Raw genomic sequence first — 22,613 nt, 5'->3', positions numbered from 1 at the left:
GCCCCCTCCCCCCCGCGCCTGCAAGGTAGTCGGAACTGAGACCACCATCAGAACAGGTCAGACCTGCAACCGAGAGACAGAACAGGCCCAGTGGCCTGAGGAAGGGTAGAGCCGCCCCCCCCCCCACGCCTGCAAAGTAGGCGGACCTGCGACCCACTGGCAGTACAGCCCCAGAGGCCTGCAGAGGGTCAGTGCCGCTGCCTGCGCCTGCAAAGTAGGCAGAACTGCGACCACCGACAGAACAAGCCTAGAGGCCCGCAGAGGGACAGAGCCGCCGCCCGCGCCTGCAAGGACGGCGGACCTGCTACCGACTGGCAGAGCAGGCCCAGCGGCCTGCTGGCATGGTAGGCACATTGCCCCAATTGGAGGAGGGGCAGAGCCGCCGCCCGCGCCTGCGAGGGAGACTTTGCAACTATACAAGACCAGTATAAATATATAGGGGGAAAATTCAATAGCACAACAGTTTCACCAAGTAGAAAGGAAAGCGAACAGTATGAAGAGACAAGGAAAGAAAGGACCACAAGCAATGCAGTTCAACTCAACGTTAGAAGAGGTAATAGCTGCAGCAGATGGAATGTCAGATAAAGAATTCAGGATATACATGCTTCAGATGATCTGGAGTCTCAAGGAAGACATCAGACAGCAAAATCAGACAATGAAAGATCACTTCAACAATGAATTACATAAACAAATCCAAGAAGCAAAAGATCAACTATACAGGGAGATAGACGTTATAAAAAACAAACAAACAGAAATCCTAGAAATGCAGGAAGCAATAAACCAACTTAAAAACTCAATTGAGAATACTACCAGCAGAGTAGAACACTTAGAAGATAGAACATCAGACAATGAAGATAAAGTATTTCAACTTGAAAAGAACATAGACAGCTCAGCAAGAATGTTAAGAAACCATGAGCAGAACATCCAAGAAATATGGGATAACATCAAGAGACCAAATTTAAGAGTCATTGGGATACAGGAAGGGACAGTTTCAAACCAAAGGAATGAGCAATCTATTCAATGAAATAATATGAGAAAACTTCCCAGACTTGAAGAATGAGACAGAATCCCAAATCCTAGAAGCCTACAGGACGCCGAATGTGCAAAATCATAAGAGACCCACACCTAGACACATTATAATGAAGATGCCCAACATACAGAACAAGGAGAGAATTTTAAAAGCTACAAGAGAAAGGAAGCAGATCACATTTAGGGGTAAGCCAATCAGGATAACAGCTGATCTTTCAACACAGACTCTGAAAGCTAGAAGATCCTGGAATAACATATTTCAAACACTGAAAGAAAATGGGTTCCAACCAAGAATTGTGTTTCCAGCGAAATTAAGCTTCAGGATGGAAGATGAAATTAAAACCTTCCACGATAAACAAAAGTTAAAAGAATTTGCAGCTAGAAAACCATCTCTTCAAAACATCCTTGGCAAAACATTACAGGAAGAGGAAATGGAAAATAACAATGAAAACCAACAGTGGGAGGTAGGACACTAAAGGGGGGAAAATAATCAAAGTGGAAAACAAACCATGTTTAGTAACATAAATAAACAAATATGGCTGGAAGAACAACCCATATCTCAATAATAACCCTAAATGTTAATGGCTTAAACTCACCAATTAAGAGACACAGGCTAGTAGAATGGATCACAAAACAAGACCCAACAATATGCTGCCTACAGGAGACGCATTTGATAGGAAAAGACATACATAGGCTGAAGGTGAAAGGTTGGGAAAAATCATATCACTCATATGGACTTCGGAAACAAGCAGGAGTATCCATACTCATATCAAATAAAATAGATTTTAAGCCAAAGTTAATCCAAAGGGATAAAGAGGGACACTACATACTGCTCAAGGGAACCATACACCAACAAGACATAACAATCATAAATATATATGCCCCAAACAATGGTGCAGCTATGTTCATCAAACAAACTCTTCTCAAGTTCAAGAGTCTAATAGACCACCATACAATAATCATGGGAGACTTCAACACACCTCTCTCACCACTGGACAGATCTTCCAAACAAAAGTTGTATAAGGAAACTATAGAACTCAATAACACAATTAATAACCTAGATTTAATTGACATATATAGAATATACCACCCAACATCAAACAGTTACACTTTTTTCTCAGCAGCACATGGATCCTTCTCAAAAATAGATCATATATTATGTCACAGGGAAACTCTTAGACAATACAAAGGAGTAGAGATAATACCATGCATCCTATCTGATCATAATGGAATGGAACTGAAAATCAACGATAAAAGAAGGAAGGAAAAAGAATATATCACTTGGAGAATGAACAATAGGTTACTGAATGATCAATGGGTTATAGAAGACATCAAGGAGGAAATTAAAAAATTCTTAGAGATTAATGAAAACACAGACACAACATATCGGAATCTATGGGACACATTGAAAGCAGTTCTAAGAGGAAAATTCATTGCTTGGAGTTCATTCCTTAAAAAAAGAAAAAACCAACAAATAAATGATCTCATACTTCATCTCAAAATCCTAGAAAAAGAAGAGCAAAACAACAGCAAAAGAAGTAGAAGGCAAGAAATAATTAAAATCAGAGCTGAAATCAATGAAATCGAAACAAAAGAAACAATTGAAAAAATTGACAAAACTAAAAGTTGGTTCTTTGAAAAAATAAACAAAATCGACAGACCCTTAGCCATGCTAGCGAAGAGAAGAAGAGAGAGAACTCAAATCACTAACATACGGGATGAAAGAGGCAATATCACAACAGACACTTCAGAAATACAGAAGATAATCAAAAATTATTTTGAATCCTTATACTCCAATAAATTAGAAGATAGTGAAGGCATAGATAAATTTCTTAAGTCATATGATCTGCCCAGATTGAGTCAGGAGGATATAGACAACCTAAACAGACCAATATCAATTGAGGAAATAGAAGAAACCATCAAAAGACTACCAACTAAGAAAAGCCCAGGACCGGATGGGTATACAGCAGAGTTTTACAAAACCTTTAAAGAGGAACTAATACCAATACTTTTCAAGCTACTTCGGGAAATAGAAAAAGAGGGAGAACTTCCAAATTCATTCTACGAGGCCAACATCACCCTGATACCTAAACCAGACAAAGACACTTCAAAGAAAGAAAACTACAGACCAATATCTCTAATGAACCTGGATGCAAAAATCCTCAATAAAATTCTGGCGAATCGGATACAAAAACATATCAAAAAAATTGTACACCATGATCAAGTAGGATTCATCCCTGGGATGCAAGGCTGGTTCAATATACGGAAATCAATAAATGTTATTCACCACATCAATAGACTTAAAAATAAGAACCATATGATCATCTCGATAGATGCGGAAAAAGCATTCGACAAAGTACAGCATCCCTTTATGTTCAAAACTCTAGAAAAACTAGGGATAACAGGAACATACCTCAATATTGTAAAAGCAATCTATGCTAAGCCTCAGGCTAGCATCATTCTGAATGGAGAAAAATTGAAGGCATTCCCTCTAAAATCTGGAACAAGACAGGGATGCCCTCTCTCACCACTTCTGTTCAACATAGTTCTCGAAACACTGGCCAGAGCAATTAGACAGACGAAAGAAATTAAAGGCATCAAAATAGGAAAAGAAGAACTTAAATTATCACTATTTGCAGATGACATGATTCTATACCTAGCAGACCCAAAAGGGTCTACAAAGAAACTATTAGAGCTAATAAATGAATTCAGCAAAGTGGCAGGATATAAAATCAACACGCATGAATCAAAGGCATTCCTGTATAGCAGCGACAAATCCTCTGAAATGGAAATGAGGACAACCACTCCATTCACAATATCTTCAAAAAAAATAAAATACTTGGGAATCAACCTAACAAAAGAGGTGAAAGACTTATACAATGAAAACTACAGAACCCTAAAGAGAGAAATAGAAGAAGATCTTAGAAGATGGAAAAATATACCCTGTTCATGGATAGGCAGAACTAACATCATCAAAATGGCGATATTACCAAAAGTTCTCTATAGGTTTAATGCAATGCCAATCAAAATCCCAACGGCATTTCTTGTAGAAATAGAGAAAGCAATCATGAAATTCATATGGAAAAATAAAAGACCCAGAATAGCAAAAACAATGCTAAGCAGGAAGTGTGAATCAGGCGGTATAGCGATACCAGACTTCAAACTATATTACAGAGCAATAGTAACAAAAACAGCATGGTACTGGTACCAAAACAGGCGGGTGGACCAATGGTACAGAATAGAGGACACAGAAACCAATCCACAAAACTACAACTATCTTATATTTGATAAAGGGGCTAAAAGCATGCAATGGAGGAAGGATAGCATCTTCAACAAATGGTGCTGGGAAAACTGGAAATCCATATGCAACAAAGTGAAACTGAATCCCTTTCTCTCGCCATGCACAAAAGTTAATTCAAAATGGATCAAGGAGCTTGATATCAAATCAGAGACGCGCCGTCTGATAGAAGAAAAAGTTGGCTACGATCTACAGTCGGTGGGGTCGGGCTCCAAATTCCTCAATAGGACACCCATAGCACAAAAGTTAATAACTAGAATCAACAAATGGGACTTACTCAAACTAAAAAGTTTTTTCTCAGCAAAAGATACAATAAGAGAGGTAAATAGAGAGCCTACATCCTGGGAACAAATCTTTACTCCTCACACCTCAGATAGAGCCCTAATATCCAGAGTATACAAAGAGCTCAAAAAATTAGACAATAAGAGAACAAACAACCCAATCAACAAATGGGCCAAGGACCTGAACAGACACTTCTCAGAGGAGGACATACAGTCAATCAACAAGTACATGAAAAAATGCTCACCATCTCTAGCAGTCAGAGAAATGCAAATCAAAACCACCCTAAGATACCATCTCACTCCAGTTAGATTGGCAGCCATTATGAAGTCAAACAACAACAAGTGCTGGCGAGGATGTGGGGAAAAGGGTACACTTGTACATTGCTGGTGGGACTGCAAATTGGTGCAGCCAATTTGGAAAGCAGTATGGAGATTTCTTGGAAAGCTGGGAATGGAGCCACCATTTGACCCAGCTATTCCCCTTCTCGGTCTATTCCCTAAAGACCTAAAAAGAGCATGCTACAGGGACACTGCTACATCGATGTTCATAGCAGCACAATTCACAATAGCTAGACTGTGGAACCAACCTAGATGCCCTTCAATGGATGAATGGATAAAAAAAATGTGGCATTTATACACAATGGAGTATTACTCTGCATTAAAAAATGACAAAATCATAGAATTTACAGGGAAATGGATGGCATTAGAGCAGATTATGCTAAGTGAAGCTAGCCAATCCCTAAAAAACAAATGTCAAATGTCTTCTTTGATATAAGGAGAGTAGCTAAGAACAGAGTAGGGTCGAAGAGCATGAGAAGAAGATTAACATTAAACAGGGATGAGAGGTGGGAGGGAAAGGGAGAGAGAAGGGAAAATGCATGGAAATGGAAGGAGACCCTCAGAGGTATACAAAAGTACATACAAGAGGAAGTGAGGGGAAGGGGAAAAATAATACAAGGGGGACAAACGAATGTCAGTAAAGGGGGCAGAGAGAGAAGAGGGGAGGGGAGGGGAGGGGGGATAGTAGAGGATAGGAAAGACAGCAGAATACAACAGACACTAGTATGGTAATATGTAAATCAATGGATGTGTAACTGATGTGATTCTGCAATCTGTATATGGGGTAAAAATGGGAGCTCATAACCCACTTGAATCAAATTGTGAAATATGATATATCAAGAACTATGTAATGTTTTGAACAGCCAACAATAAAAAATTAAAAAAAAAAAAAAAAAAAATTATGATCCTATGTAATTTATGCTTTCCAAAATGTAGTACTTTATGTTTAGGCTGCTAGTAAATACGCTTTTAGCAGAATAAAAAACTCTTGCATCTTAAAAAAAAAAAAAAAAAAAAAAGAAGAAGAATCTTTGAACTTGAAGACACATCTTTTGAACTAATACAGTCAGATAAAAAGAAAAAAATATTAAAAAGAATGAAGAGGGGCAGGGGTTGTGGCTCAGTGATAGAGCACTTGCCTTGCACTGGTGAGGCACTGGGGTTTGATCCTCAGCATCACATAAAAATAAATAAATAAAAATAAATAAAAGTTAAATTCTTTAAAGAGGAGGAGGAGGAGGAGGAGAGAGAGAGAGAGAGAGAGAGAGAGAGAGAGAGAGAGAGAGAGGGAGAGGAGGAGGAGGAGCAGGAGGGAGAGGAGGAGGAGGGGGAGGAGAGAGAGAGAGGGAGAGGAGGAGGAGGAGCAGGAGGGAGAGGAGGAGGAGGGGGAGGGAGAGGAGGAGGAGGAGGACACAAACTTTATGGGACAGTGTTAAGTGAACACTTATTTGCACTATAGTAATTCCAGAAGGTGAAGAAAAGGGGAAAGGCACCGAAAGCCTATTTCATGAAACAACAGCTGAAATTTCCCAAAACTTCAAAAAGATGTGGACATACAGATACAAGAAACCCAAAGGACTCTAACTAGATTTCACCGAAAAAGACCTTCACCAATGCATATTATAGCAAAAATGTCACTTGGACATGACAAAGAGAGAATGCTTAAAAAGAGAGAACACAGAATAAAGTCATATAAAAAGGAATGCTCCTTAAGACTTACAGCAGATTTCTTAGCATCGAGCTTAGAGTGCAGAAGAAAATGGAATGGTATATCCAAAGTACTGAAAGAGGGGGGCACTGCCAACCAAGAACCAAGAAATATTATACATGATAATATTACTCTGCCAAAAAAAGATGAAATAAAGTATTTCCCACATTCGTCGAGATTGAAGGACTTTATCTCTGCAAGACCAGCCTTATAAGAAATGTGTAATGGAGTTCTACACTAGAAACAAAACAATGAAAACAATCACCATGATGGCACAAATATTCAAAACTTACTAGTAGAATGTATACATGAAATAGAGAAAAGAACCAAACCCAAGTATGATAGAAGTCTACCAAATTTAAAAAATGATACAATAATAAGAGGGAAAGAAACCAAATATATGCAAAACAAGCAGAAAAGAAGTAACAAATGACAGAAGAAAATTTAAACATACTAATAACTACCTTGAATGTAAAATGAATTAAATTCACCAATAAAAAGACAGATTCAATTTTGCAAAATAGAAATTTGCAAAGTAGATGTTTCCTTCACATGAATGTGAGTGAAATGAAACAATTTTTGAGGTCGAGAAAGGAAAAAGAGGTCTAAGAATCAAAAACGAAGAGAAGGAAATGATAAAAAGCACAGAGAAGCAGAAAAGCAACTCAGAGATAAATATGAAGCAGTCTATAATTTCAACCTCAGTTCCCCAGAGGGAGGGGGAACTTGATTCACAAGCCCAAGGCAAGCCTACAGAGTACAGGTGAACCCCAAGGATGAACTAAGAACTAGCAATCTTAACACAGAAAAAACCCACAATTCCTTCAAGACTTAAATCCAGAGCATGGAATTGGGCTGAAAGTGAATACTTCTGGATTGCAGACTAGATTTGGAGAAGAAATCCAATGAATCACTCTCCATTTCTCAGAGTGCTCTAATGAAAACCATGTTGGAAGAGGGGATGGCAATTATTTGGGACTCAGCTATATAGATCAGAATACTCAGAACAATTACAATTTAGGGTCCCTAGGAATACACAACAGCAGAGACTGGATAGAAGATGGCAAAGATAGTCATGGAGAAGGGAAGTCCCACTGAGAAGTTTAAGTAGTAGGTAACTTGGGCTACAGAGGAAATGGTTGTCAGAGGCACCACCATCTGTCCCAAGGAGTGTGGACCCATCACATGTGTTTACAAGGGGGGCAGGACTGAAACCACTAAGATGTGGGTTGGTAGGTTGCTTGGTTCCTGGGGTTACCCCCTTCAGCACAGAATTCATGGGTTTGTTTGCTTCTCTCATTCCCTAACATCTTTGGGGATACAGATTACCTTGGACATTTTCTATGCCCTAAACTGCACAGACTGGTGGGAGGGGGTTGGGAATGAGTAGACACCTGCCTGGCCCATGTCATGAACTAGTTGGGCTAGACATAACTCAGATATTTACTCTATCTTTCTTTCTTTCCCTGGCCCCCTCCCAGTCTGTAGAGTGAATGCAGCCCTGGTGCAGACAAAATACCATTAACCCAAGGAAATGTGGAAAAGACTTCTGCCTACAAAGAACAAGTTTTTAGGAAGGAGCAGAGATAACTTCCAAAAAGGACCCAGTGGCAAGTTAATACCCAGGATATTACCTGGCAGATTCCAATATTATGCATCCCCAAAAGAAACTTCTCCAACCCTAGCATATCAGGAAAAAACATTTTTGGACTTGTTTTTCTTTCTTTCCTTTTCTATTTTTATATACTTTTTTATTCTTTAATTGAACTTTTGTCTCTTACTTTCTTCTCACTTTCCCTTCCCTTTCTCATTTTCTTTCCTCTTTTTAAGTCTTACTTCTTCTTTCTCTTCCTCCCCTGTTCCACCTTTTTAAAATTATTTTATTATTATTAATTATACCTTTATCAATATTTTGACTTAATCATTTTTTCTATATTATTTCCCCCTTTATTTTATTATTGCTGGTAGCTTAGTTTTGGGTTTTAAGTGGTTTTTAGTATACTTATACATTTGGTTTTCTTTACCATAGTTTGTATTTTCCTCTGTTTGGTACTAGGGATCCAGTTCTCAAAGAACAGCTACTCATTAAGAACACCCTAACATAAAAGTGAAAAATATATCCATCCCAACAGATGCACAAACCTCAACATATAAACACACACAAAAATGAAAAAAAAAAAAAAGATAAAATGTCTCTTCCGAAGGTAAATAACTGGAACTGACTCCAAAATATCAAAGTAAAGGAAATTGCTGACATAATTCAAAATATTGCTGAAATTATCAATTATTCCAAAGAATATACAAATAAATAGCTGGATAAATTAAGGAAAATAATGAAGGATATGAAGGAGGCGTTCAATAAAATCATGGAGAATCTGAAAAAAAGTGAAGTGGATATCTTGGAAATAAAAAGCTCAGAAAAGCAAAAAGCTCAATTGAAAACTTCACAAATAAATATATAAAGAACACTAAAGAATATCAGGGCTTGAAGACAAGGTGGATGAACTAGCATTTATTTCCGACAGTAATAGAAAATAACAAGAAACTACAAATAGAATGTGTAAACACTCTGGATCAACATTAAAAGACCAAACTTATAACTTTTAGGTTTAGAGGAAGAAGTAGAGGTACAGACTAAAGGCACAGAAGACCCATTCTTTGAAATAATAGCAGGAAATTGCCCAAGGCATGGGAAATATATGGACAGCAAGATAAAGAAGAAATTTAGAATCACAAAAAGACATGATTAGAATAGAACCTTCCCATGACATATTATAATTAACTGTCAAATGTACAGAAACAAATAAAGAATATCAAAAGTGCAAAAGATAAGTGTCAAGAATTGTCACCTATAAGGGCAAATCCCTCAGAATAATCGCAGATTTCTTAGTAGAAACTCTAATGATGTATTTCAACCTCTGGGGGGGGGGGGGGAACGCAATCCTTGATTACTATATCCACCAAAATAATCCTTCAGGATTGAAGAAGATGAAACCAAGACCTTCCGAGGTAAGAATAAACTATAGGTATTCATTATCCACTAATCCAGCATTGCAGAAGATACTTAAAAAGAATCATAGACAAGAAGAGGAAAGAAGACAAACATAATCATGAAAGCATAGAAAATAATAAACCTTATTAGAAGAGAGGAGAGGGGAATGACAATGAGCAAAGAATCACACATGGTTAGTTTAGTAAACCAATAAACCTCTGAGATGAACGAGGAAGAAAAATGGATCATTCAAAACAACCAGAAGAAAAGTAACAAAATTTCAGGAACTAGTACAATGCTTTCCATAATAATGCTGACTTATAAATGGTCTTAATTCTATAGTTAAAAGACACAGACTAGCTGGCTGAATTAAAATTAAATTAAAACAAAACAAAACAAAAACAATTGTTTTCTGCGTGCAAGAAACTTACCTCACTGGCAAACACATACACAAGCTGAAGTTAAAGGAGTAACAATAATATTCAAATCAAATGGAATCTAAATGCAAACAGGAATAGCTATACTTCTATTTAACAACATAGACTTCAAGTCAAAATTGATCAAAAAAGACAAGATTCACTACATATTAAGGGTAGTGAATTCTTCCAGAAAAAATGATTATCAACATATATGCACTGAATGTTAGAGCACCTAATTTTGTAAAATAAAAACTACGGGACATAAAAGGAGAGAGGTAGGGCCTAGGATAATAATGTTGAGTGACTTTAAGACTTCATTCTCATCAATATATAGATCTTCCAGGCCAAAAAAAAATCAACAAAGAAACATCAGAGTTAAATTACATTATAGATTAAATGGACTTTAAAGACATCTACAGAATATTACTTTCAACAGCTGCAGAATATATATTCTTTTTATCACCAAAACTTTCCCCCAAACATTTCATATTTTAGGCCACAAAGCAAGTTTTATCAAATACAAAAAAGGAAATAATTTGTTTCAACTCATGAAATCATAACTGAATGAGACTAGAAATTAACAGAGAAACTATAAAAATTATACAAACAGATGAAAATTGAATACTATACTTTTGATTGGACAGTTGAGTCACTGAAGAAATCAGGGGAAATTTAAAAATTCCTAGAATCAAATGAAAAAGAAAATGCAACATACCCATTCCTCTGGATATACTGAAAGCAGTTCTAAGAGGGAATTTACAGGTATAAGTTCCTATATTAAATAAACAGCCAGGCATGGTGGCACATGTCTGTAACCACAGTGACTCAGGAGGCTGAGGCAGGGAAATCACAAGTCTGAGGCCAACCTCAGCAACTTAGAAATCCCCTGTTTCAAAATAAAAACAAATAAATAAAAAGGGCTGAAGCTATAGCTCAGTGGTAGTACCCCTGGATTCAAGTCTCAGTATTACAAAATAAATAAATTTAAAAAAAAACAAAACAGAGATCATAAATAAGTGATCTAATGATGCATCTCACAGTCTTAAAAAAGAATCAAACCAAACCCAAAATTAGTTAAGGGAAAAGAATAATAAAGATCAGAGAAGAAATAAATGAATACAGTCTAAAATTATAATACAAAGAATAAGTGAAATTGAGTTCTTTGAAATAATTAACAAAAATGAAAAGCCATTGGACAAAGAGCCTAAAAGAAAGACAGAAAATACCCAAATAAATAATAGTAGAGACAAAAATGAAGATATTTGTATAGATACCAGTAAGATATTTTTGAAAAATTATATGCAAATAAATTAGAAAATCTCAAAGAAATGGAAAAATTTATAGACACATATGACCTTCCAAAATCAAACCAACAGAATATAAAAAGCCCAAATATATTAATAACAAGCAATGAGGTTGAAGTAGTAATAAAGAATCTCCCACCAAAGAAAATCTCAGGACTAGTTGGATTCACAAGTAAATTTTGTCAGACTTTTGAGAAGCTAATATCAATATTCCTCAAAATACTGCATAAAATCAAAAAAGGAAGTAACTCTCTCAAATGTATCCCATAAAGCCATCATTACCTTGCTATCCCAAACTGATAAGAACAAAAACAAAAATGTACAGCAATATCCTGATGAACACAGATATAAATTCTTAATAAAATATATGCAAATAAAATTCAACAATATATGCAAAAGATCATACACCATGATCAAGTTGATTTCATTACAGGAATGCAAGAATGATTCAAGATATTTAAACCAATATATTTAATACAGAACATAAAAAAAATCATAAGATCGTCTCAATAGACACAGAAAAAAAGCCTGTGAGAAAATTCAACATATGTACATAATAAAAACCATGTACAGAAGGATCAGATTTCAACATACTAAAGGCTATATACAACAAACCCATAGCAAATATTATACTGAATGGGGAAAAACTGAAAGCATTTCCTATAAAATCAGTAACAAAACATAGCTATCTCCCATCACTGCTCTTATTCAATATACAACTTGAAATTTTTGCCACAGCAATAAGGCAAGAGAAAGAAATTAAAGGTATACAAGTAAGAAGAAAGTCAACTTATCCATATTTGCAAATGATGCTTCTACATTTAGGGACCCTAAGAACCACACTAAAAGACCTTAGATTTGAAAAAACAAACATTGCACAGTAACAGAAAACAAAATCAACATACACCAATCAAAAATTGGTAACTTTCCTATACAACAATAATGAACCCACTAAGAAAGAAATCCAGAAAATAATCCCATTCACAATAGCTTCAAAAACATAAAATACCTAGGAAAAAACTTAACCTAGAAGGTAATAAACATCTTCAATAAAACTTATAAAATAACAAAGAAAGAAATTAAATAAGATACTAAGTGATGGAAAGACCTTCCATCTTCATGGATAGGCAAAATTAATATTGTTAAAAATGGCCATACTACCAAAAGCAATCTATAAATTCAATGCAATTCCTATCAAAATACCAATGATTTTGTATACAGAATTTTATAAATCCTTAAATTCATGTGAAATCACATAAAAACGAGAGTAGCAAAAGCAATCCTGAGCAAAAAGCAAAAACAAATGAATAAAGAAAATGTGGTTTATATACACAATGGAATATATTTGGCTGTAAAGACAGGATTACATTACCCTGTCATTTGCAGCAACATAGATAAAACTGGAGGCTATTAACTGAAATAAGCCAGACATATGAACAAATAATGTCACACATTCTCACATTTGTGGAAATTAATAAATTTACCTTAGAGAAGAATGGAATAGAATAGTGGTCACTAGAAACAGGTAAGACACAAAGAAAGATAGAAAGTAACTCAGGAAGGGGCACCAAAATACAGTTACAGTGGAATAATTAGGTCCTCCCCTCACTTTCTTTCTTTCTTTTTTTCTTTTTCTTTTTTTTAACAGCACAGTAGGGTTATGACTAATTTAAAACAATCTGTATTTCAACGTGACGTAGAAGAGTATGAAATTCCCATTACATAAAAATCATTGATAGAAACACTTTTTACCCTAGTTTTATTTTTACACATTATATACATGTATCAGGTTACCATAATGTACCCCATTGGATGTACAAATATTATGTTTCAATGAATTTTTTTTAAATCCAAGACATCAGGGCTCAGGCAGACTCTCTCTTCACTCCTCCAGTAATTTTTAAATAAATATTTATTAGGTGCTATTATTTGAAACAATTCTGTTTATGTTAGAGTAAGTAAACAAATTAACAAAGACTATAATAAAAATAACATGGAGAGATGTGAAAAACGTGACTTGACAATGACTTATTGTGTAATTATTTGGTAAATAGAGATTTTTTAAAAATTTATCAAAATTTGAATTGTGGCTTCAATGACAAGCAAGACAACTGTTCTGAAAGTTCATGGTAGATACATAAAGATAAGGTATATGAAGATGCAGTCAGAATTTACTAATCCATAAATAAATGATTGTACTATGACTCTTTCTGAGCAAATAGCCCTTTGATAGCATGAAATAAAAATAGTTGAAACTGTCATTGTTTATTCTTTTACTCTTCATCTTTTTAATGAAGCATATGATATCCTCTTATTAACATACTATAGTTACTCTTAGGGCTTTAAAATATATATTTTGTCCTAGTTTATATTTTTCTTTTATAGTAGAAAAACAGTTTTGCATGCATGCTCAAAGTTATATAACAAACGTGTTTTTGTCTTGAGCTTATTGTTTACAAAAAGTACTTGTAACTAGATTTCGGTTTATGCTCCTCGCCACTGTATTCTAAATTATTTATAACAGAATATGTAATTATTAAAAATTAATATAATGGAATTGCTTCTTCAAAACATATTTTTGTTTAACTATTTTCAGAATTTTCACTAAGAACAGATAAAAACTTTAGCTAAAGACCCCCCTTTAAATATGGAGCTTCTGCTTTGGCTTGAGATAGGATATATGGACCCAAGTTAGTTTGAATCTACATTTAAGTAGGTATATATCAATATTTGTAATATAGGTAATAAGAGTATTTAAAAACCATAAAAATCCATTGAACTTTCATGTTAAGAGAAAAATTGGAATAAGAAAATTAGAAGTAGGGTTATTATGACTTCCATTTGGATATTCACATAAGTGACTTTGCTGTACTATCTTCCATGGAACTTTGGGGAAATTTCTTATTTATTAATCATTTATCAGTATTAATTTATCAATAATTTCAGACATATTCTTGGTTTACTTTCCAGTTTACTTGGAACTCTCATCCTCTAATTTTGTGACATTTGCAAAATTAAAACTAAAATGAACCTTTTTAGTAGTGCCATATTTCATGTCTATGATAAACATTGCACAAGATCCCTCCTTAAGTGAGAAAGGAGCTCTATAAAATGCAAACACAAACAGAGGACTTCTTGGAAAATATGGTCTTCCATTGCACAGGGGCCATATCTCTCAAAAGTACTTTCTGGAAAAGAAAGCCATTTTTTATCTTCAATATGGAAAAAAAAAAAACTCACCAGATCACAAAGGAGGCTCCTGTTTCTAGTTCCAGCTTTATCACAGTCACAGGATTTGCAAACATCAATGGCTGAAGGATCTGCACCCACTTGTCGGAAAAAGTAATCCTTGCACAGTTCACAGTTCCTCCCTGCGTCAGAGAAAGGTTATGCATTGTGACTTCCAATTCATTAAAATCAGCTGCATAATTCAAAATTAAATACTGTATTCCTTTGAGAGAATTCTATAATTTTCGGGACGTCCATTTTAATGCACCTTTCATCTCTACCTGCCAATTTAGTGATCCAGAGCATATGAAACAATGAACCTGTTACAAACTGTGCTTTCCTTCATTAAACTCCCATCTGTTATATAATACCTCACTTCTAAAAAGCTATGCTTTGTAAGGATCCATACATTTTAAAAGAATTTCTTTCAAAACTTAAAACTTTTCTTCTATGACCAGGCTCTTCATCTCTACCAAATAAGAGAAATTTCTACTTGTAGTAGATGATACTTATATAGTTAGAAGAAGGAAGGTAGCATTAGATATATTTTACCAAAACTCAATCTTGTAAAATTGGAGACTTCTCTTAATGTAATTGATTATTCTATAGTTAACATGATTAAAAGTAAATGCTTCAGTTAGTGGTCATTATTTTTCATTCAAATATCCAAATAGAAATTTAATATATTTGGATATACCAAGTAATATTCCTATTAAATGTTAGAATAGTTTTGCCATTTTTTATATATGGAAAAAGCCCTACAGTACAAAGAATGTGAGTAGCATATAAGATAGCAGAAATAAACTCATAGCTATTGATTTTCTCTTTAAACATTATGCACTTTGCTCAAATATTGCTTAAAATGTCCCAATTTTAGACTACAGAAATAAATGAAAATTCACATTTATGGATCCTGGTTATGGACTAATTAAATGAATTTATAATGTTTCTAAAATATTTCCATTTGTATATGCTGATGGCTCCCAAATCTGCCTTCAATCTAGAAATCTCTCCTTTATTTATCATCCAATAAATATTTATGAAGTGATTGCCATGTTGCAAACCTTGTCCTAAATACTGAGAAATGTAGTAGTAAGCAAAACACACAACATCCATTTCTCATCACAGAACTTTCTTCAGTCTAGTGGGTAAAATCAATCTTAAATGAGTAGGAATAGATATACACTTCTCAAGAGTGAGAAGCCTAAGATACCACTAAAGAATATGGATGATTCTGATCTTTTCTGAGGCACCATAAAAGGTTTAGAATAAAGAAACTATAGGACTATTTCCACCTGCCCACTAGAGTGTTCTTCCTATAACTCTTGGACACACACACTGAACATGTCCAAAATAGTACTTGGCATCTTCTCTCTTAGCTTGATCTTCCTGAATCTCCTAACTTGATGGGCAGTGCCAACATTGACTCTACTGCTAAAGCTGGAAGATTAGGTATCAATCTTGACTGGTCTCTTCCCTGAACCTACTTCCTACTTTCAAAATGCTCTCCTTTTTCAATTCTAAATGTCTCTTGGTTACACTTCTATCAACATCTGTTTAAATGTATCTCGCCGTTATTTCTGACCTGGGCAATTATAGCACACAGCTAACTGTTTTTTCCAAACCATTCTTTACCTTCTCCAATCCATTCTCCCCTGGACAACCAAATGGATCTTTGAAAAAACACAAAACTGATTACATCCCTTTCACATGTAAAACCCTTAAGTGTCATCTTATTGACCTTGGTACCCTCAGTGATCTGACTCCCCTACCTTCCTTCCTTTTATTTTTTTAATCCACCAGCCATTTCTCCTCCCAGTTCTCCAAAGGTATCATGTTTCAAGCTCCTCTAGGCCATTGCAGATGTTTTCCTTACTGGCTTCCCCACCTGATTAACTCCCATTGTACTTGCCATGTCCTAGCACTCATAGAACAACTTTGGAATTGTTCCTTCAATAGTCTGCCTTTCCTACTATAGAATAACTCAAAGGCAAGAAAATCCATTATCTTATTCATCTTCATATCCCTAGACCTAGCCAAGTCCTTGTGAAACCTTATGTCACCAATAATCATCTAATAAATTCATTCATGCTTCACAGCATCAATTTCAGATCCACCACACTTGGGCCATGATATTTAATAAATTCAGATGCTGCCTATTTCTGTTTCTAACATACTGCCCTTCAGAAAATAGTAATTTTCAATGACTAGTCAAAATGTTTTAAAACAGGAATTTATTACTTTCTGCATTTAATTAGTATTTTACAGAAGATTATTCCCAGATTACCATTTTTTCCATGCCAAGTCTGAACAAATGTAAACACCACCATGTGAGAGAAAACAGACATAAGGAAGATAAAAGTGACAAAAGAACAGTTGTTTGGGGATTTTTTTCTTCAAACTAAACATTTCTGAATCATGAAAATGTATTTATGATTCAGTCAAACAGTGTGAATCCTTTAAAATTTTTTTTTTTCCCTGGGTTGAGGATGTAGCTCAAAGATGAAGCACTTACCTAGCACATATGTGACCCCGAGTTCAAACCCTAGCACCACAAGAAGAAAAAGAAAGAAACTCTTACAGAAAAGATATAGTTCAGAACAAGAGTGTCATTTGGAATTAGGGAAATTTGATGAACTAGCTTTGGTTTTCAAACTTCATAGTATGTAAGCCCATTCTTACAAAAGATAACAATAAATACTGTGCATTGTTTATAGGTGCACACAGGCTTCAGGGGCCAAATGAGCAATTTACCATTTGCTGGTTACCTGTAGTATTATGCTGGCAGGCATCACAGACTCCTCCTCCTCCTCTCTGATGCTCAAGAGGAAAAGGATCTACAGAGGCATTGTAATGGCAGCTCCTGGAATGGCCATTGCACTCACAAGGTTTACAATTGAAAGCGTGAAGGTGATTGCCTCTGCGGAAAGGCTTGTCATTATACAGTGGCAGGCAGCGATCACACTGGAACAACAAAATCATATAAGAACAATAAATATCATCTCAGATTTTTTTCTATTAATAATCTAGTCTTTCTCACTAAATGGAAAGCTAATATTCATTATTTAAAAGTCAAGGATCACTGTATTTGAAAAATGTTTATAAGTCAGAAAAAAAACTCATTATAGGCAAGAGTTATGCTTGTTACAAAACCCTTAAAAATGTCGAAACACTAAAACTTCATACCCTCAATTATAACTGTAAAGGAAAACCAAAAATAATAAAAGTAATGTTAATTTAGTACGTTAAAACATTACATATACATACCTGGAAAACCAAGTTACTTTATTTCTTTGCAAAAACTTTATCAACAGTACTTTGAACAATGATGCCCTCTTGTACCATACCTTATTATTCTAAATAAGCATTTTTCCCCCTATGCCTTGGTGAACTGTGATTCTCATTCCAAAATTTGGATCAGCTTTCAACATTTTGACCTTTGTGCTTTTAGTGTTGTGAAACATCCCTGAGAATTGCTCTAATGTAGTAATTTGGCTAGCATTACTTCCTCAGGGGTATCTTCACCTTATTCTTTGCATGGCAACCACTTTCCTCACTGATGGGAATTTCACCCTCTCTAAGGAGCCTGGCTGTACATCTAGAATCTCTCAAAGGGCAACAATGATTAACTTTTTCTTATAAATCCACTAAAGTTCAATTTGAATTTCACCTGCACATTTTCTTTCTTCACAATGTTTTAATTTTTGTCAGCCAATTCCCTTGCAGTGAAAGATGGTGTTTGTCAAGTGTCACATGAGTATATCACTAACAAAGAGGTAACACAGTCACATGATTCTCTGTGAATAAACTGGTTCTGAAAGTGCTATGATCAGTCCAATATTCTTCAAAAGAAGAGCTATAACTTGTCACTAGTTATAATGTGTATCTCTTATAAGTTTCCACAGTAATTTCTGGATTGAAGAGCCAGCAGCTAAGTGTGTGTATGTAACATAAGATTAAAAAAAGGAAATAGAAAAATTATAGGTTATTTGACCACCAAGTCCAAATATTAACATGATATAATTCCTTTTCAAACTTGCATCTATACCTTTTATATTTTCAAAATTTGTACTGTGTACCCCATAAATTACATAGCCCCATATTTTAAGTATCATGAATTTATTGCATTATTTATCATGATTTCCACAAAATAACTCTTTTAATCATTCTGCAATTATTATACATTCAGTTTTGCTCCACACTTATTTTTTGTGGAGAGTGCCAATGTATCTGAGTATTTCCTTAAGAAAATTGTAAGGGATGAAATAATATTTCAAGTAATAAAAACATTTTTATAGATTTTGTTAATATTACTTTTAGAAAAATTAAATTTTACCATATTAAATTATCTCTTCACTATTTTGATTTTTAAAAAAGTATTAATCACTGTGGTTTTTTATATATATTATGTCTTTGATTACTAGTGAAGCCAAATATTCCTTATCTACTTTTTGGTTATACAGTCCTTTTTAAAAAAAGCATTGATTTTTCTTTCATGTATTCATTTTAATTATTGATTCTAAAGTTCTTATCAGATACTACAATTTTCATTTTTACCTATAAAACAATGGAGATTTAATTTATAATTTTCAAAATATTGATTTCTTCTATCTTATTGGACAATTTTTTTCTGCATAATATTTGATGTGGTATCGTGGTAATAGAGACTATTTGGATGTTTTTTCTGACTTAAATGCAAATGTCTTTAATGTTACAACTTTTATAATGATGTTGACTATTGATGTCAGGAAGACAATTTTTAAACATTTTAAAGAAGAAATATCTATTGCAAAAAAAACAAGATGCCATTATTTAAAAAGGAATACATTGTAAATTTTATTCAATTCTGATTCTTCAACCTGTTGAACTGACAAATCATATAATCAATTAGTAGATTAAATGGAATCTATACCTGCATTCTTAAGATAAACTCAACATCAGTAATGGTAAATAATGCTAAGTAAAAAAATATTATTTAGAGAACTGCATGTATACTCATAAATAAGACTGCTCCATGTTTTTATAAGGATTATTAAACTAATTTTTCAACTTTTAATCATGATCAATACATATTTGTATTTTTAACCTTCATTTTAATGTCTTATTCATCTGAAAATTCTCCTTTTGTGCACACACACACACAAATCTATTATATTTTGCCAAATTACATTGCATATAAAGTATGATTTCTTCAAGATGAGATTTTAAAAATAGAATAACTAAATAAACACCAGAATTTCTGAAAATATTTTCCTTATCCTTCATGAAATACTTTTTTGTTGTTGTTGTTCTCACAGTGCTGGGGTTTGAATCTAGAGTCTCAAGCATGATAGGTAAGCATTCTACCCACTGAGGTAGACAGCCCTACTGCGCATTACTGATGTCAGTGTGACTTCCCAAAGCACTCAGTGGCCAGTGTTACCTATTAAATTACAAAGTAGGAACACCAAACCACATAAAAATCATGTCTCCCCGTCTATCCATAAAAATTGTCTTTTGCTCTTTGCTCTTCAAAATTGTTAAAACTATTTTGATATTAGGACAATAAAGAGCATTCTCTGATATTTTGTAAGAAACATTTAATATTTTAGAACAGTTTGACATATTTCATAATCATTATTGGAATAAACTACAGTGAAAAGCATTTTTGCCAGTTTTTACTTATTCCCCACTGATCCACAGTTGAACCATTTTTTCCTTTAATATTCTTAAAGGGAGAAAGAAAGAAAAGGAACTTAATTGTTCAGTGTATTGCTGTTTAATGGTATTCTTAAAAATTTAGCATGAAAACAAAGTGAAATTTTTCTACTTAACTGAGGAGAAAAAGAAAATTCAGATGTTACATAAATATTAGGTAACATTTTCACATCCAACAAATGTCACATTATATTAATGGGGTAATAATGCACACTATATTTTGGTCAATTTAAAAGTTTATGTAATATTCTTTTTGGAATGATGAGAATTCTTTGTCCCTAATACCATTCCTAACCTTTTGGGCTTTGCTTCTCCCACAGTGCTCTATTAATACTTGATCTTGCTTCTGCTGCTTTGAACTGAAATGACTGATTTACTTATATGTATTTTTCAGGACATACAAGTTATTGACTTTTATACTTCTTATGTCATTCACACAGTAGGAGCATAATAGACAATTACTGAACTGTTAACTGAAAGTCACATCTAATCAATGATATTTATGTCCAGAGAAAGCTGTACTTGAAAGAATTTAGAGAAGACACACAATGGACCCAATTCACAAACAAGGTAATAGCTATATGAAGAATTCGTACTTGGCTGTGATAAGATTATTTGCAATAAATCACCACTCACAGATATAAATTCAAACTCATTTTACAAAAGAAAGTTATGCTACCAATCATTAGGACATTTTCAGCTATAAATCTTTGGCTAAAATTATTTAAGAAGAAGAAATGACCCCTTTAAGTGTTTCCTCACCATCAATAACCAAAATAGACATTATTATTGCGGTATGTATATAGGTGACTGTATGACCAATGTGATTCTGCAACCTATACAATCAGAAAAATGAGAAATTATACCCCATTTGATTCAAATGTATGAATTGTCAAGATCATTGTACTGTCATGTGTAGCTAATAAAAATAAATAAATAACCATAAGCAAATCAAATTTATATCACAGATTCAAAAAGAGTTCTCTGTAGGCTACAAACCACATAGCTTGGTTCAACAACTAGTGCTGTCACTTCCTAATATTAAATATTACACATTGTAAAAGGGCCACTGTGAAAAGTAACATGAAATACATACCGTCAAGCCTTAGAAACTATATTAAGCATTTAAAATTGGTTGCTTCCATGAATGGGTAAAGAAGCTCTGGTAGATATACAAAATGGAATATTATTTAGTCATAAGAATGAAATCCTGTTATTTTCAACAACATAAACAGAACTGGAAGATAACATATTGAATGAAATGAGTCAGGCACAGAAAAGACAAATACTGCATGTTCTCACTTATATGTGGAAACCCAAAAGATGATCTCTTTATTCTGTACCTCTATGAGAGGTACAGAATAATATAAAAGTCCCCAGAATCTGGAAGATGGATGGAAGGAAAAAAACCTAAAGAATATAAGAGCACAGTCAATAAAACAAATGATTTAAGAATATAAAGGCACAGTCAATAAGACAAATGATTTATGTTTATACATAGTAAATATGGTTGATGACAATTAATTTCATACTTTAAATAGCTAGTAGAGGGGATTTTGAATATTTCCAACACAAAAAAGTGGTAAATATTTGAGGGAACAAATGTAATAATTACTCTGATTAGATATTACACATTGTATATGTGCAATGAAATATCATACTAGATCCCATAATTATGTACAACTATATTTTTAAACTTTTCTAAAAAGGAGTAAAATGAGTTATCTAATTGGATTCTCTAGGTCTTGAGTTGCATAGTATACCACATCTGATTTCTATGCTTTGATTTGCTAGCCTGTGTTCTTGTGAAATTACCTGAATCTCTTTTCTTCTTCTTCTTCTTTTCTGATCCAATAAAATGGGAGTGCTAATTCTGGCCTCATGAGGTTGTTTTAAAAGCTAAGCACTTGTCAAAATATCTGTCACACAGTTGGCCTTCAGTAAACATTATCTATTGCTCTATTGCATTCACAACTGGAAACTAAGGAAGTTAGATAATATGGGCAATGTCATTGGACAATTAGTCCTTGAATTCACTTTACCTGTATGAATATCAGTGTATTCATGTCTGTTTTCCTCAGCTTTTTTGCTGCTATGACTAAATGACCTGACAAGTACAATTATAGAGGAGCAAAAGTTTATTTGGGGGCTCACAGTTTCACAGGTCTCATTCTCATTATGGGTGGAGAAAGAGTGTGGAAGAGGACAGCAGCTTATGAAACTACCAGGAAGCTGAAAGAGAGACTCCACTTGCTAGATACAAAATATATACCCCAAAGGCATGCCAACAATGCCAGTCCTCCAGCTACACCCTACCT

General features: G+C 34.2%; 1 protein-coding gene across 1 annotated transcript in view; it reads right to left on the bottom strand.

Annotated features, from left to right (window-relative positions):
• The window catches only part of Ush2a (usherin), a 770,052-nt gene that overhangs the window by 619,588 nt on the left and 127,851 nt on the right, over positions 1-22,613 (bottom strand). Inside the window, exons 9-10 of the mRNA XM_071619727.1 lie at positions 17,367-17,562; positions 14,611-14,741 (exon numbers count right to left, since the gene is read on the bottom strand). Coding sequence (XP_071475828.1) covers positions 14,611-14,741; positions 17,367-17,562 — 327 coding nt within the window. The remainder of the gene's footprint in view (positions 1-14,610; positions 14,742-17,366; positions 17,563-22,613) is intronic.

Source organism: Marmota flaviventris, chromosome 12 (genome assembly GCF_047511675.1).
Source record: "Marmota flaviventris isolate mMarFla1 chromosome 12, mMarFla1.hap1, whole genome shotgun sequence".
Lineage (NCBI taxonomy): Eukaryota > Metazoa > Chordata > Mammalia > Rodentia > Sciuridae > Marmota > Marmota flaviventris.
This window is presented reverse-complemented; position numbering and strand designations above follow the sequence as displayed.